The 25452-nt window shown below is 43.5% G+C and overlaps 1 protein-coding gene across 1 annotated transcript in view; it reads right to left on the reverse strand.

Annotated features, from left to right (window-relative positions):
• Nucleotides 1-12889: 12889 nt before the first annotated feature.
• The window catches only part of col8a1a (collagen, type VIII, alpha 1a), a 175851-nt gene continuing 163288 nt past the window's right edge, over nt 12890-25452 (reverse strand). Inside the window, exon 4 of the mRNA XM_070892994.1 lies at nt 12890-14830. Coding sequence (XP_070749095.1) covers nt 12900-14830 — 1931 coding nt within the window. The 3' untranslated portion in view covers nt 12890-12899. The remainder of the gene's footprint in view (nt 14831-25452) is intronic.

Below are 25452 nucleotides of genomic sequence, written 5' to 3' on the forward strand. Positions count from 1 at the left end.
AATCGCTGCCTTCTGAAGAGGAGGAGGAGGGGATAAAATGTTAATTTCTCCATTTCCCCCCCTTCCCCACCCCCCCCCCCCCCCCCAACATTCCATGCATTATCCTTTAGTATTTCACTAGTTTCATTTGCTTCCAAAACTGCAATGCACCGAGCTTCACAAAAAAAATGCTACTTTTTTCATTTTAAAATCATTTGGTCTCATAGCCATTTTCTTTTTAGGGACTGGTGCCAAGAAAAACTGCAGATTCTAAAGGGAGTTCTTGGCAACGAATCAGAGTTCTCTCTCTCTCTCTTTCTCTCTCTCTCTCTCTCTCTCTCTTTCTCTTTTTCTCTCTCGTTTTCACCCACAGTATTTCACTTGTTTTTAAAAGAAATAAAGTATAGGTGCCAAAATAGGCCTCTACTCTTAAGCTACGAAGAGGAAAGATTAGATACATTTCAGGCTACTGCTTGCGATACAGTGTCACCTGCTGGAATGTGTGCATGTGGACACCAAGTGAGGATTTGATCAAGCTTGTTTGAAATGCTGATGACATGCACTCGAGCCTCTCGCATACAGGAAGGAACTTTCAACTTCAGCGGAGGCATAAAACAGATTGTAAAGAGTTGGATTGGTCTCCCATTTTATACACCCCTCGTTTTTACCTTTCTATTGAAGTCACATTGTCATGTGTGATCAGTGCATGTTTTTCCCAGAGCCTATCAAACTAGGTAATTCTCCTATAGTTTATGAAGGCTGCATATCATTCAAAGAATGAAAAAACCTACCAGGTAGCTAATCTATCTCTGGCTTCATGAAGAGGTGCTTTTTGGCACACTCTTTACAATCTGTTAAATAAAGGATACATCCAGGCCATGCTACTCCCCAATACTAAAGTAAAATAAAACTTGGCAAGTATTGAGAACATGTGATACAAGGGCACTTTGGTTCGAGAAGTGCGAGTTAAGAAGCTTATCAAAAAATTGTCTGCAAATTTTGCCTCTATAATGTAGATTCTCATGGAAAGAACAAACTTTCATTTGTATAGCGCCTTTCATGACCTCAATGTCCCAAAGCGCTTCACAGCCAATGACATATTTTTGAAGTATAGTCATTGTTAGAATGTAGATTGTTCGAATGCCAGTCAATCAGCACACAACTATGAAAATGACTGACTTACAAAATTTAAGTCGTATCAATACATTACCATTCTGATGAGATTTGGACCAATCGTAATCATTTAAGCATCACTTAAACTCGTGCATGAGAATTGCCACGTGTATATTCTATTTCCCTTCTGAATCCAATCTGCAGTTTCCCAGTTTGTGAGTTAAAGAAGTCTGTTAAATCATTTCTCCTAATGTTATTCATGCAGTTTATCGACTTGTGTCACCAAATGAAATTAGGTTGAACATCCCTTATTCGGAAACATTGGGACCTGGCCTGTTCCGGATAAGGGATTTTTCCAGACGAGGGGTGGTCACGTTAAATTGGATGGTACAAGTACTGAGCAAGGGAATATCGGGGCTGGCTGGCTTGGGGCTGGGAGTGCGGCAGAGAGATCATGGGGGGGTGAATCACAGGGTCAGGCCAGCGATTGTGGAAGTCGACAGCAAGGAAGGACTTCAATTTGTTCATGTTTGCGCATATGCCACCCGGTGGCCGGGAATGGTTCCAGATAAGGGAGTTCCATATGGCAGGTTCAACCTGTATTAGATATTTCATAACACTCAACAAAAATATACTCCAGTGCGAAGGAAAGACTCTGAGAAGGGAGACACATCCGTGGCTAACTAAGGAAGTAAAGGATGGTATCAAATTGAAAACAATGGCATACAAAGTTGCCAAGATTAGTGAGAGGCCAGAGGATTGGGAAATTTTTAAAAACCAGCAAAGGACGACTAAAAAATAATAGAGAAGATGGAATATAACAGTAAACAGCAAGAAATATAAAAACAGAACTTCTACAAGTATATAAAAAGGAAGAGAGTAGCTCAAGTAAACATTAGTCCCTTAGACGATGAGACTGGGGAATTAATAATGGGGAACAGGGAAGTGGTACAGGCTTTGAACAAATATTTTGTATTGATCTTCACAGTAGAAGACACTAAAAACATCCCAATAATAATCAAAGGGCTATAGGGAGGGGGGAACTTAAAACATCAACATAGGCAGGCCCTCGAATTGTGGATGACTTGCTTCCACATCAAAAAGTTCACAGGTGTTCCAATGCAGGACCTAATATTCCAGGTCCCGAATTAAATCTTGAAGGGTAGAAGATGCCTGTGCGTGGATTGTTTTTAACGTGTGGTGACCGTTGCACACCAGCCACCACACGGGCTTGACAGAGCTAGGTCTTGGTCCAGTGGCAAGGATTAACCAAAACGACTGGAGACCAGATCTGCTGCATGGGCCTAGTGCGCACACATATCGCAGTGTGGGCTGGCCCGTGCTGCCCCTGGGCCCTTGGCCCCAAACTCACGCCTCTTCTGGGCCCCGATCACGTCCCTCTGCAATCTCTCACTGCTCCTTCGCCCTGACCTCGTCGCCCCTGCTGTACCTGCCCGCCCTCCAATCAGCGATCTGGATCTTGGTGATGTCCCTCTTCACTGCCGTTGCTCTCCTGCTCCAGCATGTGCTGCTCTCTGGAGTGGTATGCCGCCACACTGCTCCTTCCACTCCTCGGCCTGCTCCGATGGTGTCTGCATCCTCCTGAAGTTGGCCACGATCCTCCTCACTGTTTACTGTGTTGCCGTGTTTTGTATCATCCGCAAACTTCGAAATTGTACTTTCTATACTCAACTCTAGGTCATTTATATACAAGAAATGGTTCTTGTGAATGGTCTCTGATTTCTTGTAGATTTGTCTCCATTCTGAATAAAATATCATCCTTTTCATCATTGAATTCTTTGACCAAATTCCGAAATATTGCGCAATGTAGAAAATTCAGCGTCGATGAGGTTCTGCGATTGATTCGGCTGTTCCTTCCAATGGATTCCTTAAAACAATCACTATCATGAAAGAAAAAGTACTCGGTAAAATAATGGGACTAAAGGTGGACAAGTCCCCTGGACCTGATGGCCTGCATCCTAGAGTCTTAAAAGAAGTGGCTGCAGAGATAGTGGATGCATTGGTTGTAATCTACCAAAATTCCATGGATTCTGGAAAGGTCCCAGCGGATTGGAAAACAGCAAATGTAAAGCCCCTATTTAAAAAAGGAGGGAGACAGAAAGCAGGAAACTATAGACCAGTTAGTCTAATATCTGCTGTTGGAAGAATGCTGGAATCCATTATTAAGGAAGTAGTAGCAAGATATTTAGAAAATCATAATACAGTCAAGCAGAGTCAGCATGGTTTTAAGAAAGGGAAATCATGTTTGACAAATATGCTGTAGTTCTTTGAGGATGTAACGAGCAGAGTGGATAAGGGGGAACCAGTTATCTGTATTTGGATTTCCGGAAGGCATTTGATAAGGTGCCACATAAAAGATTACTGCACAAGATAAGAGCTCACAGGGTTGGGCGTAATATATTAGCATGGATAGAGGATTGGCTAACTAACAGAAAACAGAGAATAGGGATAAATGGGTAATTTTCTAGTTGGCAAATGGTAACTAGTGGGGTGCCGCAGGGATCGATGCTGGGTCCTCAACTATTTACAATCTATATTAATGACTTGGATGAAGGGACCGAGTGTAATGTAGCCAAGTTTGCTGATGATACAAAGGTGGGTGGGAAAGCAAGTTGCGAGGAGGACACAAAGAATCTGCAAAGGGATATAGACAGGCTAAGTGAGTGGGCAAACATTTGGCAGATGGAGTATAATGTGGGAAAGTGTGAGGTTATCCACTTTGGCAAAAAAAAAGAAAATTATTATTTAAATGGGGAGAGATTACAAAATGCTGCAGTACAGAGAGACCTGGGGATCCTTGTGCATGAAACACAAAAAGTTAGTATGCAGGTGCAGCAAATAATCAGAAAGGCAAATGGAATGTTGGCCATTAGTGCAAGGGAGATGGAGTATAAAAGCAGAGAAGTCCTGCTACAAATGTACAGGTTCGAAATTGGTGGACATACCGCCCGCGGAAAATTCATCAGCAATATACTGCCGGGCAGTGTGTATACCATCCATCCTTGCACACTGCCGACATACCGTCCAAAATTGCCAAATTGATCACTTCCCACCGACATATTGCCGACCCTGCAGACCGCCCTGGAAAATGTGGTTTTAAGTCGATCTTCGCGGCGGTATGCATCTTTACCTGTAAATAATGTTTTAGCGCTCACCCCCCCCACCCTCGCCGTCTCTCCCCCCAAGTCGCTTCCCACCCCACCCCCAAGCGATTTGTTTCCCCCGCCCTCTTCACAGCGATATGCATCTTTACTTGTAAATAATGTTTTAGCTCTCACCCCCCGCCGTCTCTCCCCTCAAGTTGCTTCCCACCCCCCGCACCCCCCACCCAATCGATATGTTCTCCCCCCCTTCACAGCAATTTCCCATCCTCACAGCGATCTCCCCCTGCACAGGTATCTTGGCCACAGCAATGATTTCCCGCCTCCCCCCCCCCACATACCTGTACAGCGCTCGTGGCCGGCAGTCTCTGTGGACACTCGTCGGTGCCTCTCAGGGGTTGGAGCTTCGCAGCAGCATGTCGCGTGTGCACAACTCGGGAACTGAAGATTCCCGAGTGAAAATGACTCCCCGCCTGCACACCACCGGCTGCACTCCGCTCCGCCCGCTACACTCCGCTCAGCATACCGCTTAGAAAAAAGTGATGAAAAACACGCACACTCCTCCCCAGCAGTACCCGGCGATATGAAACGACATACAGCCGAGAAATGGGCGGATGACCAATTTTGGGCCCCTAGAGTACTGCCTACAATTTTGGTCCCCTTATTTAAGGAGGGATATACTTATATTGGAGATAGTTCAGAGAAGGTTGACTAGGTTGATTCCTGAGATAAAGAGGTTGACTTATGACGTAAGGTTAAGCAGGTTGAGTCTATACTCATTGGAATTTAGAAGAATGAGAGGTGATCTTATTGAAACATATAAGATGCTGAGGGGGCTCGACAAGGTAAATACAGAGAGGATGTTTCCACTCGTCAGGGAATCTAGAACTAGGGGGCATAGTTTAAGAATAAGGGGATCCCATTTAAAACTGGGATGAAGAGGAATTTCTTCTCGTGAGGGTCATAAATCTGTGGAATTCTCTACCCCAGAGAGCTGTGGAGGCTGGGTCATTTAATATATTTAAGATAAAGAGAGACAGATTTTTGAATGATAAGAGAATGAAAGATTATGGGGAGCGGGCAGGAAAGTGGAGCTGAGCCCAAGATCAGATCAGCCATGATCTTATTAAATGGCGGAGCAGGCTCGAGGGGCCAAATGGTCTACTCCTGTTCCTATTTCTTATGTAATCTTTATTCACCATGCCTGAGTATATAAGTCCAGGGGCTAGATTATCCATTATTTTTACATGCATACCGCCCATTTAATGTCCATTTTAATGCTGAAATGAGGTATATCGTCCATGTAGCCACAAAATGGAAAGTAACGCCCATCTCTCAGTTACTTATCGCTGAGCATTATTTTCGGCATGTATGTAACGCCGATAAAAAAAATAATACCGCACACCCACTTTTTTTGGGCTGAAAGATCAGAATGGGCAAAACCAACGCCCATTATATCGCCCAGCGTTACTTTTGGCACGTAATTAACGCCGAGATTTAATAACACCATCCGGCCACTGTTTTTTGTTGAAAAGATCACATTTGCCAAAACGAATGCCCAGAAAATCGGCCAGCGTTACTTTCGGCACCTCGCACACATCTCGTCGACAATATGAACTGACCTGAACTAATCACAGTGGTCTGGACGCCATGTTCTAAATCGCAGGTCGCATCATTTAAAAGGCTGTTCTGCTTCAACGTCGGGGATGTTTGGATGCACTCTGGAGGTCTTTTAAGGTGATGTGAACATCTGAATAAACAGCTTTTCATACTGTGGACGATTGGCATTTACTTTAGGTGTCTTAGTGGGGACATTTATTGTTGTGAACAATCGGTATAATACTAATAGCTATTGGAATGGGGCCTGTCATTTCTCGGCCTCTCTTGATGGCCACACACATGCTGCAGACGCGAGATGGCAGAAGGTACATTCGACAGCATTATGTGCCCAATGTAAGGTGTGCCAGACTGATGAGGAGGACCAGACATTACACCCCCCGCACTTACAGTGAGAAGCAGTCTTACCTCAACTTGTCCGACACCACCTGCCTTAGGAGACTGCGCTTCCACAAGGAGATTATCAGTGAGATATGCCAGCTCTTCAGGGGAGATGTGCAGCCTCCCAGCACTATCAGGACCGCACTGTCCATCGAGGTCAAGGTCACCACGACACTTGTTCTATACATCGGGTTCCTTTCAGGCCTCAGCTGGCGACATTTGCGTTATATCTCAGCATGCCACACATTGCTGCATTAGACAGGTCACTGAAGCCCTTTACGCATGCAGAATGGACTTTATCAGCTTCCCTATGGCCAGGGAGGCTCAGACTGAGAGGGCTTTAGGATTCTATCAAATTGCTAACTTCTCCAAGGTGCAGGGAGCAATAGACTGTACACACATTGCCATGCGAGCACCTTTTCAGGATGTAGAGGTTTTTAGGAATCGCAAGGGATTACACTTCCTGAATGTGCAACTCGTTGTCGACCACCAGCAAATTATTATGGCAGTGAATGCTAAATTTCCAGGCAGCATCCATGATGCTCACATTCTGCGTGAGAGCGCTGTATCTGACATGTTTACCAGTCAGCCACAAGGTCAATGCTGGATGCTTGGTGACAAAGGATATGGCCTCGCCACCTGGCTGATGACCCCACTGTGTGACACCCACACTGAAGCCGAGAAGCGATATGACGAGAGCTACATATCCACTCGCAATATCGTTGAGAAAACCATTGGAGTGCTTAAGCAGTGCTTTAGATGCCTGGACCACTCAGGAGGTGAGCTCCAATAACACCCTGAGCAGTTAGTTCAATTTGTGGTGGTGTGCTCCCTGCTGCACAACTTGGCTATCAGGAGGGGACAAGAATTGCCAGAAGGATCTGACGGTCCACCTCAGGAGAGAGAGGAAGAGGAGGACGAGGAGTTGAATGCTGACCTCTGGCCAGACAATCAGGCTGATGCTGAAACCATGCCCCCGCCCCCCTCTACACCGCAGGAAAGGGCCCGTGGTGGCTACATAGTTGCAAGACTCTTACGTCAGCAGCTCATAAATGAGCGCTTTGCTTGAAAAAACGTTTGTGGTATTTACAAAGCTGTAATACTGCTGGGTCATACATCAATGGTGTGCATCACCTTGGTGACAGTTAAAGTTTAAGTTGATTCAAGTTAAGTGTAATTATACCCTTTCATGTTAAGGAATCACCTTGTGTAACAGTGCAGCTATCTGAGACAATGCGCAATAAGGTTATGTTAAATAAAAAACATTTAATCCGATCATTTGTCTGAAATCATAAATATAACTGTAAAAAACACCCCACCCCACCCCCGCCCCATCTCACAACAAATTTATCACATTTACATCATTGCAATGGTCCTCATTGCCAGCAAAACATAACACAAATGCAAACCAACAAGGTAGTCCCCTCGCTCCTTGCCCTGACCCTTCCATCAAAATAGCACCAGCAACCTAAAAATATGCCCTAGCTGCGGCTATGCACCTCACTTTCCTTCCCGCACACCCGCCCGCTTCTCCTCCCCACCTCTACCCCTTCCCCTACCCCTCCTGACTCCAAGCTGCCTGGCCGAGAAGCTCCTCGGGCTCTGCTTCATTGGGGGGCTGATGACAGAACCGCTGCTTTGACGGATATGGGAGAGGACGGTCCCAATGTGGGAATGTGCTCCGAGCCAGAAGCAAGATCTTCCTCCTGGTTCTCGTGTGTGGTTGGCAATGGGGATGCGGCGCCTTGGGGTGCAGTGCCGCGCTCCGGGACCACTGGGAGCCGTCCAGAGCCTCCTCCACCCCTTCCATTTTATATATTATTTGTTGGACCAAAACTCGGTGCCAACTACCTTCTTGGTGCTTAGTAGGCTTTTTGCTGCTGGTGAATCTCCCTCCTGCCTCCCACAACAGCCAAACAAGCACACACCTCAACTACACATGCTTTCAGTCCCTCTCTGCTCTCTCTCTCTCTGTCTTCTCTTCTGCACATGTAATGATGACCCCTGAACTCCTGAAGCGCGGGACACGAGCGTTGCCATGCCATTGCTATGGTCGGCGACACTTTACGGTAGAAGGTCAAAAAATGTTAACGCTAACGCTCATTTCAGATCGCTCGTGGTAACGCCCATTTAAAAAAATGGAAAACTAGGGTTTTGGAAATGGCCGATAATCCGGCGATCTCAAAACCCATATTTACTGCCCACAATGGAAATAACGCCCATTTTTGGCTGATTTGCACAGAAGTGCAAATCTAGCCCATGGAATGTCCTGATAAAGATACTCCCCCACTCTCCCCACTGCACCACTTCTTCAATTTTCCATCCTTATAATCTAGAGTGAGAGTGCCAATATGTGCCAAATCATGGAAATGTTATAGTGCTGGCCCACTGTCTCTAGGAATTGCTTTGAGATCATCCACTTGGGCAGCATTGAAAACCAAGTCCCATAGGTGAAAGGGCAGCACGTTAACTGCACTACTCCGATTTCCTCCTCTCTACCCTCAACTTTCATCTATGTTATCTGAAGCTCTAGAAGTTCCTCTCTGAACTTTTTCACTTTCAGACACTCCTTAAAAGCTACCTCTTTGTTTTGGTCACCTGTTCTAATATCTGCTTGTGTGACTGGATGTCAAATTTTGTTTGATAATGCTCCTGTGAAGTGCCTAAGGACATTTAACAATGGTAAAGGTGCTATATAAATGCAAGTTATTGTATTGTCTATACTATGGAGAGCAGGCTTGACACATTCGCCCAGTCAGACTCTTTCCCCCACCATTTGTTTCTAGTACCCCTGCCAGTAAATCCAGTCATGTATTATGATAGTAACTAGGGATGATAGCACAGTGGTTATGTCACAGGACTAGTAATCCAGAGGCCTTGCCTAATGATCTTGGAGACATGAGTTCAAATCCCACCATGACAGCTAGGAAATTTAAATTCAGTTAATAAATAAATCTGGAATAAAAAGCTAATATCAGTAATGGTGACCATGAAACTACCAGATTGCCTTTAGGGAAGGAAATCTGCCATCCTTACCTGGTCTGGTCTATATGTGGCTCCAGACCCACAGCAATGTGGTTGACTCTTAACTGCCCTCTGAAATGACCTAGAAAGCCACTTAGTTGTATAAGGCAGCTCATCATTCCTTCTCTATGGCAGTTAGGGATGGGCAATAAATGTCGGTCTTGCCGACAACAACCACATTCCATGAACAGATAAATAAAAAAATTGAACTTGATGTATCTACAAGTACCATGTATATAGGATGTTTTCCACATTGTTCTCTGACCTGAGTAATCATATGAATTTTATTTACTGTAAAATAAAGTAATTTTAAAAAGTGTAAACAAAGAATTTGATTGTATTGGAACTCCTTCCTTAAACCTCTCCGCCTCTCTACCTCGCTGCCTCTCTACCTCTCTTTCCTCCTTTAAGACGCACCTTAAAACCTACCTCTTTAACCAAGCTTTTGGTCATCTTCTGTAATTTCTTCTTATGTGACTCGGTGTCAAATTTATCTGTTTTGTCTTATATCACTGCTGTGAAGCACCTTGGGACTTTTTACTACGTTAAAGGTGCTATATGAATACAAGTTGTTGTTAATGAGCTGATCGTATCATGAATCGGTTGGGAAGGACAGTATTTCCTGCTTTTTCAGGTCTCAGCAGATCCCGGTCAATCAGCACTTTATGAAAATTGATATTGTAACAAAGGAAACAAAAAGTAACAACATGTAGAAATGTCAAATTAAGCATGAAGCACTGCAAGCTGCAAAGTTGCACAATGATTTACCATGATCATGAAACCCCCCTTTAAAGTCACAAGTAAAGTAACATTCTACAAAATAAGAAAGATTCTTCTCAAAGTGAAGCTAAAAATAAGTGTTTAAATATTTAATACAATAATTTCCAATTCAGTACAAAATAATTTTGATAATACAGAATAAGCATTAGTTACCAGAAATTTTTTTTTGTTACATTACATTCAGGGTGTTGCTGCAATCAATCAAAAATGAAACATCATGTCTTACTAATAGTCACCATATAGAGAGGTCTTCTGCTTACTTTGGCATGTTTTTTTACACTTAACATTGAAGTTTTATGCTATTTATTTAATTCATTTTTCAATTACTTTCTTTTCTCCTTACTTTATTTTCTCCTCAACACAGCTTCTATCTGGGAAGAGTGAATTGGTGCCTTGCTCTCAGGTTCTGGTTATGCTGTTTTACGCAGGATTACATCGGATATACAGCGCAGAAACCTGTTCTGGCTATAGAAAGCAGGTGACTCATTTCTCTTCACTCTCCAGTCATTGTCTTCCCCTGTCTGGCACACCTGAGTTTGGAACCCTGCTGGATGGAGGAATTATGGGTCCAGTCTTAAAGCCCACAATATGTTGTAGCACCAACAGACCATGTCACTGTAGCCCCTTGAACAGACCTTTTATGAAAATGTTAAAGTTATAAAAATGAAAATCCCACTGCACCTAATACTATAAAATTGTTACATTTGTGACCCGCCAAAATAGCTTGGTCGCAAAAACTCTTGATAAAAAACAAAAAATGCTATTCCTAAAGGTAGAAACATTATCAGCTCCGACATACTGTTGCATTGAAGCACTTGTTAAAATAATGTAAATATCAGTTAAAACCAGGTAAACATATCATGGTGCGGCTATTTATTGTAGAATGTGATCTACCAAGAAGAAATCAAAGATAAAGGGTAAAAACATGTACTGGAGATATTCATCGTGACACCTTCTTTAATTTCATCATTTTAATGATTTAAATTTCCCTTGCATGTTATGGAAAATTAATTGGAAGTAAATTAGGAAAGCATTGCAATTCAAACTGTCAAATGGCAGAAAATGTGATAAATCGCACAGGCTACGAAAACAATCTGACTGATTCAGCCTGTCAAAGCCTGATGAAAAGTTGCCATGAACGACAGAGATTTTATTTTAAATGAGAAATAATTTTAACACCTTATTTTGTTTTTAGTTTCATTTCATATTTTGATGCAGCCCTTCTACTCATATACAAATTTAGACAGTCAGTAGTAAAGCAAATAAATTATAGTTGAAAAGCTGGAAATTTTATTCATAGTTACAACGGACAGATGCCATCAGAAGACTATGGCTATGTACTTCAACTATCATGTCAGGGTCAGGAAATCTTGGACAAAACACAATATTGCTGTGATCTTTAAACATTTATTTAAGAAAAAGTAAAGCAATGCCCAACCTGCATGAAACTTTCCTTTCATTGATTTCACATTACCAGAAGGGGTGTGCTTTACATATTCAACGTTGTAAATTGTTTAGTAACTTATGTTTAAATTAACAAGCCCATGATATAATATCTGCTTATGTGTGTGCTGGTGTGTTTCTTAGAATCTTAGTAAATGAAACATTAACATTTGCAGACACTGAAGAAATGCCTAATGCAAAATGGTCTTCCGAGGGAAAAGTGGATACATATTTCAAGCAGTGGAAGATACAAGGCTATGGAGAGAGAGATAAGAGTATCTTAATTAGTTTTAGATTACTCTAGCAGCAAGCCGACGCAGACACAAGGGACCAAATTGCCTCTTTCTTTCCTGTCAACTCCTATGTTTTTTGGTTGTTTAGATAAAGAAATGTGCAGATCTCCAAGTGTATATGCCTGGATAAATATTAATGTCGTACTACATTTAAAAAAAGATAAGTGGGTGAATGACCAGAAACTTAAGGCTACAGCGGACTGTAAAAGTAATCCTTCATCTTCCCTCTCCTCAGAGGAAAGTCAATTCTCGATGTTTCACAAGAAACCTTTCATAAGATATTGCTTTTTCCATTTACATCAGCTTGCAGGTCACTGGTTGTTGTTGAGAGTATTTTTTCACTGAGGAGTTGGATGATGAAATATTGCGGGTCAGTACTTGGTAGGCTGCTATTAAATCTCCACGGTTCCCTAGGTGAACTAGGAACTAACATAATTTGTTCATGTTTGATCATACTTTAGTGATGAAAATAATATTTTACTCCCTTTCACAGATAGGGAGGGTTACATTAGTTTCTTTTAGCAGTTTTTTCTGAACTTGCCCTTATAAAGAGGCAAGATCGCTCCTGGGAAATGGAGCATTTTTTCCATGTTGCACCCAGTAACAGTATCAAGTACTCCCGGATTAGGTATAACAAATGCAAAGTACTTTGCTTACATTAACCTGAAAACATATCTCAACCCTAACTTTGGATGAATACCTCCTACAATTATGTGGCATTCAGAGCCTATTTCTTAAATTCTCTCTGTTTTTAGCATCTCTGATTGTGATTGGAAAATTAGTTCCAATTGTGCCAAACAGTTCTCTTGTGTATTACAGTCCACTGGGAACTATGCAGAGGCTCTGCAAACTTACACTTGGAACTCCTATCAACTATCAGAACAAGGAAACTTTTATTTCATTGATTTGAGGTGATCCTCGGGTCTCAGAGTATTATTCTGTGTCTCCAAGCCCTTTAATATACATTTATAATGTGTAAAACAGACATGGTCTAACTTTCTTTGGGTGTGCCTACCAGTAGCCTTCCGTCAAAGAAAGAAAGACAATTAATTATCCTACAAATGTCAGTCATTGCCTTTGTAGTGAAAATGTAGCTTTCATAAGGTAAAAAAAATCATGTTTTAAAAGCTTTACATGTGTACACTTTTTACATTGGATACAGTAAAAATCCAGAGAAAGATGAATGCACGTACGGGCCTGAATAAAGTCCTGCTGCTTGTTCAGATGGGAGTTGCATCCAGACATTGTCTCCACGCATTAGTTCAAGAACTGAGCTCCCAGAAGCTTGGTCAAGGATCCCTTTCTTGTATTCATCATAAGTATACATTTGTGGCTCATTGTTCTTATATAATGCAACCCATACATTAGCACCTTTACAATGAATATGATATGAAAAATAATAAATTCCTGGTATTTCACATGTAAAAATGCCAGTTTGTGGATTGTAACCTTGTCTGCCATTATATAGGATTTTATCAAACTTGACAGGAGATCCTACTGGTGGAAAAGGTACTGTGAGTTTAGCCGTGAAAGCAGGCATTTCTGGACTAATTCCTATATGTTTCCCTTTTTTACTTGGTTGACTGATATATCCTTGTGGTGTCTTTATGCCGTCAATTCCTGGCCCCATATCTGGAAGTTGAAACTGTCCTATATCTGGTTGAACAGCTGGTGGACCTGGAGCTCCAGGAGGTCCAGGAGGGCCAGTTGCTCCTGGTATTCCATGAAGACCTTCTGGACCAGACTTTCCTGTTGGTCCAATGTGTCCCGGAACTCCAGGTTTTCCTATGCCAGGTATCCCTGGTGGCCCTGGTAATCCTTTATCTCCTTTTGGTCCTGGTTGACCTGGTGGCCCGATTGGACCTCCTGGACCAGCAATCCCTGGTATTCCTGTAGGACCTTGGATGCCTTTCTCTCCTTGAAACCCACCTGCCCCTTTTAATCCTGGTAGTCCTGGTGGTCCAGGTAAACCAGATGGGCCTTTATGTCCTATGTCTCCTTTTGGCCCTATTGGTCCTGGCAAACCTCTTTGACCTGGTTGTCCATCTTCAGCAGGATATCCTGGTGCGCCTGGCAATCCTTGTACACCGGGTTCCCCATTGGGGCCTCGAGGACCTTGCGGGCCAGCTGGCCCATATTCTCCTTTTAGTCCTGGGAAACCTAAACCACCTGGTGGCCCAATTTGTCCCAGAAGCCCCGGTGGTCCTCGTTCACCTGGAGGACCATGAATTCCAGGAGCACCAGCAGGTCCAGGTGCACCCTTATGTCCCTGTATTCCTGGAAGCCCTCCATGGCCACGTTCACCTTTGGGCCCGGGAAACCCTGGTTTTACTACTCCTGGCATTCCTGGTGGCCCTGGTAAACCTGGGAGTCCTTTTTCACCTTTCCCCCCGAGAAAACCAGGTTGACCAGGAAGTCCATCTAGGCCTGGTTTTCCCACACCTGGCATTCCTGGGGGTCCTTGAGGACCCTGTGGTCCTGGAAAACCTTGAGGTCCTGGTTCACCTGGGAATCCTCCTTTACCCGGTCCTCCTGGAGCTCCTGGAAGACCATTTAAACCTGGTTTTGATACACCTGGAAGTCCTGCGAGCCCTGGTTGTCCAGGTAGTCCTTGTGGGCCCTTTAATCCTGGTAATCCAGGTACACCTATTCCTTGTTGTCCCTTAGGTCCTGATAGACCTGCAACTCCTGGCAATCCTTTCTGTCCTGGCTCTCCTCTTGGCCCTTGTTTTCCTGGCAATCCTGGTCTACCTGGCTTTCCAAATCCAGGAAGTCCTGAAGGACCTAGTGGTCCTTGTGGCCCTGGTGGTCCCATGGGCCCGTGTTCTCCCTTTGGTCCCATGTCACCTTTGTGACCTGGCAATCCCATCCCTCCTGGTTTACCTGCTATTCCTGGCATCCCAGGCTTCCCAACACTTGGTAAACCTGGTTGGCCTGGCAGACCTGGTTTTCCTGCTGGTCCTTGAATACCATGACCTGGTAATCCTGGCAGTCCAGGTGGTCCTATTGGTCCTCTTGCACCAGGCTCCCCTGATGGGCCCTGTTCACCTTTCAATGCACTTGGATATGGTATCATTTCTGTAGAAGAAAAATAATTTAAATGTAAAGGTTTGAATATATATATTTGCCTCGGTTGACTATATAGCTAATAAATTTTAGCAGTTATTAAAGAATTCAATATAGTCATATCATTCGAGTTCAGGTGAAATATTTGAAAACCGCACAAAAGAAAACATAAATTGAAATTATTTAAATTTATCAAAACAACTATTTATATTTGTCTATATAACATTACTAATCGTATATCTGTATGTACCTCCTGTCTACAAAACCTTGCTTTATGTTATCACAATTTTGGTTACCCTTTTAAATAAGAACATAAGAACATAAGAAATAGGAGCAGGAGTAGACCATACGGCCCCTCGAGCCTGCTCTGCTATTTAATACGACCTTGGCTGATCTGATCATGGATTCAGGTCCACTTTCCTGCCCGCTCCCCATAACTCCTTATCAGTTAAGAAACTGTCTATCTCTGTCTTAAATTTATACAATGACCCAGCTTCCACAGCTCGCTGAGGCAGCGAATTCCACAGATTCACAACCCTCAGAGAGAAGAAATTCATTCTCATCTCAGTTTTAAATGGGCTTATTCTTAGATTATGCCCCCTAGTTCTAGTCTCCCCATCAGTGGAAACATCCTCTCTGCATCTACCTTGTCAAGCCCCCTCATAATCTTATACATTTCGATAAGATCACCTCTCATTCTTCTGAATTCCAACGAGTAAGAGGCCCAACCTACTCAACCTTTCCTCATAAGTCAACCTCCTCATTTCCAGAATCAACTTAGTGAACCTTCTCTGAACTGCCTCCAAAGCAAGTATATCCTTTCTTAAATATGGAAACCAAAACAATAGTGTTCCAGGTGTGGCCTCACCAATACCCTGTATAACTGTAGCAAGACTTTCCTGCTTTTTTACTCCATCCCCTTTGCAATAAAGGCCAAAATTCCATTGGCTGTCCTAATCACATGCTGTATCTGCATACTAACCTTTTGTGTTTCATGCACCAGGATCACACAGGTCCCGCTGTACTGCAGCACTTTGCAATTTTTCTCCATTTTAAATAATAACATGCTCTTCGATTTTTTTTCTGCCAAAATGCATAACCTCACACTTTTCAACATTATACTCCATCTGCCAAATTTTTTCCCACTCTCTTAGCCTGTCTATATCCTTTTGCAGATTTTTTGTGTCCTTCTCACACATTGCTTTTCCTCCCAACTTTGTATTGTCAGTATACTTGGCTACGTTACACTCGGTCCCTTCATCCAAGTCATTAATATAGATTGTAAATAGTTGGGGTCCCTGCACTGATCCCTGCGGCACCCCACTAGTTACTGATTGCCAACCCGAGAATGAACCATTTATCCCGACGCTCTGTTTTCTGTTCGTTAGCCAATCCTCTATCCATGATAATATATTACCCCCAACCCCGTGAACTTTTATCTTGTGCAGTAACCTTTTATGTGGTACCTTGTCAAATGCCTTCTGGAAATCCAAATACACCACATCCACTGGTTCCCCTTTATGCACCCTGTTTGTTACATCCTCAAAGAATTCCAGCAAATTTGTCAAACATGACTTTCCCTTCATAAATCTATGCTGACTCTGCCTGACTGAATTATGCTTTTCCAAATGTCCTGCTACTGCTTCTTTAATAATGGACTCCAACATTTTTCCAACCTGGAATTTCATCAGTGCTGAGTGGGGTTTTCCTAATCCAGATGTGTCCTAACCAGCAGTCCTTAAAGAGAGTGTCAGAGGCTCCCAATGGAAGGTTAGTATTGGTGCTGTGTGTATGTTTGCCCCTTCAGTCCAGTACTTGTATGTGTATCTGTTCTTAACAATCTGCTGCTTGTGGTCTCCCTTCTTGGGTACTTTACCGGGCCCCTATCCCTACACAACCCTTTGCCTTCCACGGTTGAATTCCCCCTTGGTTAAGCCCACAAATCCCTCAGTGCCTCCCATGGCATTTTCTCAAGGGCTCATCAAGGCACATGAAATGCTGTCTCGTTACAAGAAGCAGCCCTAACTGGCCCATTCTCCACTATCGCAGATCTTACCTCCCAGTCCACCCTCAGGGAACTAACCTCACCAACCTCAACCTTCCAATCCCACTCACCCGACCCACCACTGTTTCCTTGACTCTGTGAATAAACCAACAATCACCCTCCCCTCTGCATTTCACAGAATCCTAGAATACTCTAGCAGAGGAGGAGGCCATTCAGCCCATTGAGTCTGCACCGGCTCTTTCCAAGAGCAATCCAGTTAGTCCCACTGCCCCACTCTTTCCCCATGGCCCTGCATTTTTTTCTCCTTCAAGTATTTATCCAATTTCCTTTTGAAGGCTACTGCTGAATCTATACCCACCACCCTATCAGGCAGTGCATTTACTTCAGAAAGTCCATTCACTCACAAACAAGGTCCTTCCCATCCACGGCCTTATTATGAATGATTGAATTGACATTATGGCTTTGACTGAATCTTGGCTCATGGGTGACAACACCTTGCCCCTTACTGAAGCCTCCCCGCCAGGCTATACTTTTCACCATCAGTCCTGCCCAGTGTGGCACTTACCACCAAACCACACCTTGGTCTCGTCCCCTACTCTTCTGGTACATTCTCCTCCTTCGAGAATCTTGCCTTGCTCCAACCCTCTCACCTCCCTTTTAAAGTCCTCATTGTCTACTGTTCCCCCCAAGCCCCACCCCAATTTCTCACCAAGATATTCTCTCTCCTTTCTGCCCTCACCTCTGCACTGAACAACTCATCTTTGGCGATTTCAATTTTCATTTAAGCTCTCCGTGTCCTCGCTCCTTTGAATTCACCGACCTCTCACCTTCCCTAAATTTCTCCGTCCATATAAATTCTATAAAGGCTAATTTTCTGGCTTCATCCTTTCTGAGTCCTAAGTAATTGCTGCATTAGCAGAAACTAGAACCACAAATATGGAACTGTAAACAGACTGGTAATATTACATATATGAGCTTACTACTGTGAAGTCGACACAGCGCAAGGCGAATCCCTTCACACCAGATCAGGGGTGCCAGGCGTATGGCCTGTGAGCTGAATTCAGCCCATGGAACAGTTTCATGTGGCCCACAGACTCCCCAATTGGCTGACCATCCTTGTCCACTGGAAAAATGTGAATTTGGACATGAAGCGCAGATTGACTGGATTTCCCGCACAGTGTTGAAAACGTCGTCTTTTTAAATTGGGTGAAAATTGTCAATCATCTGGTGCTGTGATTTGAAATTTGGAGGAAGCACTGACTGTCTGAAGCTCAATCCTTTTAAATGAGGCTGTGGATTCTCCATTTCCCTTTCACCGTGTGGTCAATGGTGGTAGGGCTTCTCCCTGCTGTTGCATTGACTTTTAGGCGAGTGTGTTTTAGAGTAGTCTTTACAGACATGGTTGCCACGATGCCTTGTATTTGTCCTTCTGACAGAACAAGGTGTTGGTGATGACAAGGTCGAGTTCTAGGCAAACTATTTGTGGGCCAGAAGGAGCATGAGTGTTTCCTCTAGACCCAACAAACAAACCCTGTAAACCATCCCACTCAAAGCCTCCTTGATAAAGTGCAACATCCCCACTGGCACCTAGGAATCCCTGGCCCAAGACCGCCCTAAGTGGAGAAAGAGCATCCGGGAAGAAGCTGAGCACCTCGCGTCTTGTCGCCAAGAGCATGCAGAAACCAAGCGCAGGCAGCAGAAGAAGTGTGCGGCAAACCAGACTCCCCACCCACCCTCTCCTTCAACTACTGTCTGTCCCATCTGTGACAGTGATTGTAACTCCCGTATTGGATTCTTCAGTCACCTGAGAACTCACTTTTAGAGTGGAAACAAGTCTTCCTCGATTTTGTGGGACTGTCTATGATGATGATGTTAACAGACTTGGTGCTTTTCTCAGACTTAGTAATTTATGTAGACTTGAGCGTGGTTGGGGGGTTTGGGAATTATTGCAGGGGATGGTCGGAAATAGGGGGAGGGTTGGGGGAGACAGAGATTGCAGGGGGTCGGGGAAAATGGGAGTTCAGGGTGGGTGATGGGAGGATCGGGGGAGAGGCAGAGATCATAAGGAAGATCGGGAGTTATTGAGCGCAGGGGATCGAGGAGATGGGGGTGTCGGGGGAGAGATCGTGTAGGTGCGAGATGGGAGGTGGTTTACAGGGTTTGCTTGTTGGGTCAAGAGGAAACACGTGCTCCTTCTGGCCCGTAAGCAATGCTGTAAAGGCGTTTACCTGATGGATCTAGCCCTTCTCGCCCCGTTTTACCTGTGGGTTTCCCGACATCCAGCATAGTTTTAAAATAGAAATGCTATAAAAATGAAGGTACACAGCCTCCTTAAAAAGTTTCACTGACCGACCTAACCGTCCCTGGCCCCGCCTCAGTTAAAATTGGAAGTGGGTAGGTTAGAAACTGTTGGGTTCCTATTTCCCATTTTAACCTTCCACCCAACCCAAACCCACCCGTTTTGGGAGGTTAAATAACCCTCAGTGCGCCCAAGCATTTGTAAATATCAGCCTCTTGGGGAACACAATCGCTGAGAGAATCAATGATTGCGCTGAGAGAGTGGTCAGCTCCAGGACAAAGCAAATTCAACTGTTTTTTTCAGTTGCAGTTGATCGAAGCACTGATGTAACTGTGGAGTTGATGAGAACATGTGCATGATGGAGGAGCTTGTACAATTGGCACCGATGAGAGACACAACAAATGACTTCTTCGACAGCCTGGTAGGAGCTCTGGACAAATGGAATATGGACTGGACAAGAGATGTGAATGTGGCCACAGATGGGCCAAAAAAGCTGGAGTTGTGACAAAATTGGAGGCCAAATTGCAAAATAACAACCCAAACAGTTTAATAGTTTTCACTGCATTTTACATCACTAAGCTCTGTGTAGTAAATCTTTGAAAATGAATCATATTATGGATGTGGTTATAAAAACTAATTTTTCTTCAAGCTGCAGTCATTGGCAGTTTAGCCGGCTTCTGGAAGAATGTGAAGTTCACCATGGAGTGCCATATAACACAGCCGTTCAGCACTAAATCGGTGAACTGTGTTGAAACACTTTTTTGAATTGTGTGGTGAGGCCTATTCTTAGATCAGAAAGGGAAAGATGTTACTGACTTACAGGACATTGAATGGCTTCAAGATCTAGCTTTCATGGTGGATATAACGGAGCATCCAAATTTGCTCAACAAAAGGAGCACAACCAAGTAGTGATAGAATATTATGTCATTTGTAACTTTGAGTTGATGTTTCAGCTGGTGGAGAAGCAAATTTCCTAGAGTAACCTGGCACATATTCCCACCTAGAAATCAGTGTGAGAGGCAATCAGGACTCAATGTGATGGTGCTACATGGGCAGTACATGGGGGGGGGGGGGACACGGACGGTACATGGATGGTACATGGGTGGTACATGGGCGGTACATGGGTAGTACATGGGCAAACTGTTGAACTGAGAAAGGATTCAGGAACAATTCTCTGACGTCAAGAAACATGAAGGAGAGCTTGTAATTTTCAACACACCTTTTTCTGTCAATGTGCATGATGTACCAGAGGAGCTCCAAATAGAAGTTATTGAACTACAGTGTGACATTCTGTTGAAGGACAAGTTTTCCAATATTGAAGTTACCAAGTTTTCTCAAAATCGGGAATCAAATTATCCTGAGGTCCTTTTCATCAAGAATTCTTTCCATGTTTGGGAACACGTACATTAATGATTTAGACAAGGGGATTAAATGTAGTATCTCCAAATTTGCGGATGACACTAAGTTGGGTGGCAGTGTGAGCTGCGAGGAGGATGCTATGAGGCTGCAGAGTGACTTAGATAGGTTAGATGAGTGGGCAAATGCATGGCAGATGAAGTATAATGTGGATAAATGTGAGGTTATCCACTTTGGTGGTAAAAACAGAAAGACAGACTGTTATCTGAATGGTGACAGTTTAGGAAAAGGGGAGGTGCAACGAGACCTGGGTATAATGGTACATCAGTCATTGAAGGTTGGCATGCAGGTACAGCAGGCGGTTAAGAAAGCAAATAGCATGTTGGCCTTCATAGCGAGGAGATTTGAGTACAGGGGCGGGGAGGTGTTACTACAGTTGTACAGGGCCTTGGTGAGGCCACACCTGGAGTATTGTGTACAGTTTTGGTCTCCTAACTTGATGAAGGACATTCTTGCTATTGAGGGAGTGCAGCGAAGGTTCACCAGACTGATTCCCAGGATGGCGGGACTGACATATCAAGAAAGACTGGATCAACTGGGCTTGTATTCACTGGAGTTCAGAAGAATGAGAGGGGACCTCATAGAAACGTTTAAAATTCTGACAGGTTTAGACAGGTTAGATGCAGGAAGAATGTTCCCAATGTTGGGGCAGTCCAGAACCAGGGGTCACAGTCTAAGGATAAGGGGTAAGCCATTTAGGACCGAGATGAGAAGAAACTTCTTCACCCAGAGAGTGGTGAACCTGTGGAATTCTCTACCACAGAAAGTTGTTGAGGCCAGTTCGTTAGATATATTCAAAAGGGAGTTAAAATGTGACTCTTATGTATCTAGAGAGAGCTCTCTCTCTCTCTCCCTCTCGCTACACCAAGATCGATGTACCAGGAGGAAGCCACAGTTCTGCAGAAGAAGCCGCCGAGACTGAAACTCAGGCAGTGACTTCCCACAGCTGAGCTGAGCGAGGAAACCAACTGTGTGTGTAGTGGTGAGCATGATCGCGAGTGTCCCAAGCTGGGTGAGACTGAGGGCTCAGGGTTTTCTCAGAAGTGAAGTTTTTCAGGGCTATTCTGGGGAGGGAGCTTCGACTGGGTAATTCATTGGTAGGGGTGAAGTTAGAACCCACCAGGGAAGTACTGCATGTTACTAGGTCTCATTTCTGTACTGTATGTACGCTGTTTGTAATCTGGATTTTATTCTCCACAGAGACAGTGTTTTCGTTTAGTAGTGCATGTTTTAGCCAGTGTATGTTCGACCAAATAAATATAAGTACGATTTTTCACCGAAGCATTTCTGTCCGTGACTCATTTCATTTAACTCTGAATAATAATTGCCGTGTCTAGAACTTTCGTAAGGCAGGGGCGATTCAAACCGTCCATCTAGATATTGGGCTAGTATCAAAACCGCTTACAAGTCCCAGCACTGAACCTTGCGGTACCCCACTAGTCACTGCCTGCCATTCTGAAAAGGACCTGTTTATTCCTACTCTTTGCTTCCTGTCTGCCAACCAGTTCTCTATTAACATCAATACATTACCCCCAATGACATGTGCTTTAATTTTGCACACTAATCTCTTGTGTGGGACCTTGTCAAAAGCCTTTTGAAAGTCCAAATATACCACATCCACTGGTTTTCCCTTGTCCACTCTACTGGAAACATCCTCAAAAAATTCTAGAAGATTTTTCAAGCATGATTTCCCTTTCATAAATCCATGCTGACTTGGACTGATCCTGTCACTGCTTTCCAAATGAGCTGCTATTACATCTTTAATAATTGATTCCAACATTTTCCCCACTACTGATGTCAGGCTAACCGGTCTACAATTCCCTGTTTTCTCTCTCCCTCCTTTTTTAAAAAGTGGGGTTACATTAGCTACCCTCCAGTCCATAGGAACTGATCCAGAATCTATTGAATGTTGGAAAATGACCACCAATGCATCCACTATTTCTAGGGCCACTTCCTTAAGTATTCTGGGATGCAGCCTATCAGGCCCCGGGGATTTATTGGCCTTCAATCCCATCAATTTCCCTAACACAATTTCCTGACTAATAAGGATTTCCTTCAGTACATTTGAAATGTAAATACTGTTCCAATGTAGGAAATAAAATCTAAATTTAAGTAAGTACCAATATGTTTTATTTTCATCTATTTCTATTTTAATAACTTTTGCTGAATGTGGTACAAGGATAATCGGATCAGGCTCACCATATTAAATGAGTTTCACACCCCTGCACTCGATCAGCCAAGTCTTTCTGCTGCGCTAACTAAATGTTCTTGCAGTTCCCTAATTATACAATTCTGACAGAAAACAATAAAAGAATAAGAAACTAGTTACGCATGATTGCTGTGAGGGTAATCATGCATCATTCCCTGCACTAAAGTCCTCCTTTATTTGTTTCTCTTCCTACCCTGAAGGCACTAGCTGACTTGTGCTGAGTGAGGTACAATGGTACGAGGAGCGGTTTCCCTCCAGTACTTCACCAAATTTCCAAGTGATCACTTCATGATGAGAGAGTTAATGAACTGTTGGGGAAGTTAATGTACTTGAAGAATCAGCTTTGATGGGCTGGGCTGAATGGCCTTTCCGCAACCTTATCTTTTCTTCTGTTCTTATATTTGCCCCGAGGCTCTGAGATTCGTGTGTGGAGGTGGGCTATTCGACTATGGAGGGGTGTCACAGCAAACCCACTCTCGACCTCTCTTCGCCTTTATGTCACATCAACACATGAATATTTTTCAGCAGGAGTAATTGGATAGTGCTCAGATATAGGAAAGGGGGATCTAGAACTAGGGGCCATAGTTTCAGAATAAGGGGTCGCCAATGAGGATGAATTTCTTCTCTCAGAGGGTCGTGAATCTTTGGAATTCTCTGCCCCAGAGAGCTGTGGAGGCAGAGTCATTGAATATATTTAAGGTGGAGATAAACAGATTTTTGAATGATAAGGAAGGCAAGGGTTATAGGAAGTGGGCGGGGAAGTGGAATTGAGGTCAAGATCAGATCAACCATGATCTTATTGAATGGCGGAGCAGGCTCGAGGGGCCAAATGGCCTACTCCTGCTCCTATTTCTTATGTTCTTATGTAAATTTTCCCCTACTTCAAAGCACTGAAGACAGCACTTCAGTTCCTATGCTGGTTGAGATCAGCTAATGTTGCAAACTAGAGATCGAACTAAGAACTTTCATTGATGGTGTGGCTCAGATACTGACTGCCATACCCAGCTGAACCATCGGGGGGAGCCAGTGGAACTCTTTCATCTCTAACCGCTAGTGAATTCTGGCACTGACAAGACCCAAGGAATTCTTTTTAGAGGAGAATGATTCTTCCCAGCCCAGAGGGTTATGTTTTAACTCCTAAAACTACAATATGTTCCTCATTTTACAAGAAAACTGTCTTAACCAAATTGAATGTAACAATATACACACTTCATAATGTTTTGATGTTTCTACAATTTGTACTAAAGCTCCCTGTTTGAGAGTCAGATTGCATTGGATTTGTTTCTATTAACAAGTGCACTTTAAAAAAATATTTAAACAGAACCTGGCTGAATATTGCTGCATTAGGAATTCCCTTGAATTGTTTCCTAATTAAATTTTTAATTACTGCAGTAAAGTATGCCCTCAGAAAACGCCTACAATTGCATAGATTTGGAAGCAGTTCAGATATGTATATAACCCGCTCAAGAGCATTCAACACAGAAGCAAAATACTGCAGGCGCTGGAAATCTGAAATATAAACAGAAAATCCTGGAAATACTCAGCAGGTCAGGCAGCACCTGTGCAGAGAGAAACAGAGTTAACGTTTCAGTCGATGATCCTTCATCAGGAGCTCTCATGTTAAGTGTGTCTCTATTTGAAATGTCTGTTCAATGCATTTGTTTCTGGGAAAAGTGCAGTTTGGTTTAGACTTGTACAATGAGATGTCCGCGCTCCTCTAATTCTGCCCTCTTGAGCATCCCTGATTATAATCGCTCAGCCATTGGTGACCGTGCCTTCTGTTGCCTAAGCCCCAAGCTCTGGAACTTCCTGCCTAAACCTCTTTGCCTCTCTACCTCTCTTTCCTCCTTCAAGGCGCTCCTTAAAACCTACCTCTTTGACCAAGCTTTTGGTCACCTGCGCTAATTTCTACTTGGGCGGCTCGGTGTCAAATGTTTTATCTCTTAATACTCCTATGATGTGCCTTGGGATGTTTCACTACATTAAAGGCGCTATATAAATACAAGTTGTTGTGGAACCTTCTGAGCCCAAATTGGCTGGCGCATTTTCCTGCACACTTCAAATGCAATTCTTTGACTGAGAAGCTTTGGGTCATTCTGAGGATATGGAAGGTGCTATAGAAATGTAAGTTCTTTTTTTCTAGACTCCTAAAACTGAACCATCTGATATACAGGTTGAATAATACACTGTCCCCTCCAGTAGATCACTATGGAACCAGCCAAATCCTGCCCTTGCATAGAAACATAGAAAATAGGTGCAGGAGTAGGTCATTTGGCCCTTCGAGTCTACACCATCATTCAATAAGATCATGGCACTCAGGATCCTGGTAGTCTTCTCCACACTGAGACCAATGTTAGTGCTTTTTAATGTCATCCCGGCTTTGAGACTGGCTAACTTACCATAGACTGGAACTTTCACCCACTCTGCAAACCCATTCAGTGTTACATGTAAATAAAATCTCTCAGTTTTCTACTTTACTTTTTTGACATTCTTTTCCTCTTCCCATTATCTTACATGCATCTTATAAACTGTTTCTTGCATGGGTCTCAGAATAAATAAAGCTGGTTGTTTCTCATATTTTACTTACATTGATAAGGTATCTCAAGGCCAAGGGTGAGGCCACAGAGGACCATATCGTCAGCCTGTGGCTCAGTGGGTAGCACCGCTGCCCCGGAATCAGAATGTTGTGGGTTCAAGTACCACTC

The sequence above is a fragment of the Pristiophorus japonicus genome, chromosome 11 (genome assembly GCF_044704955.1).
Source record: "Pristiophorus japonicus isolate sPriJap1 chromosome 11, sPriJap1.hap1, whole genome shotgun sequence".
NCBI lineage: Eukaryota > Metazoa > Chordata > Chondrichthyes > Pristiophoridae > Pristiophorus > Pristiophorus japonicus.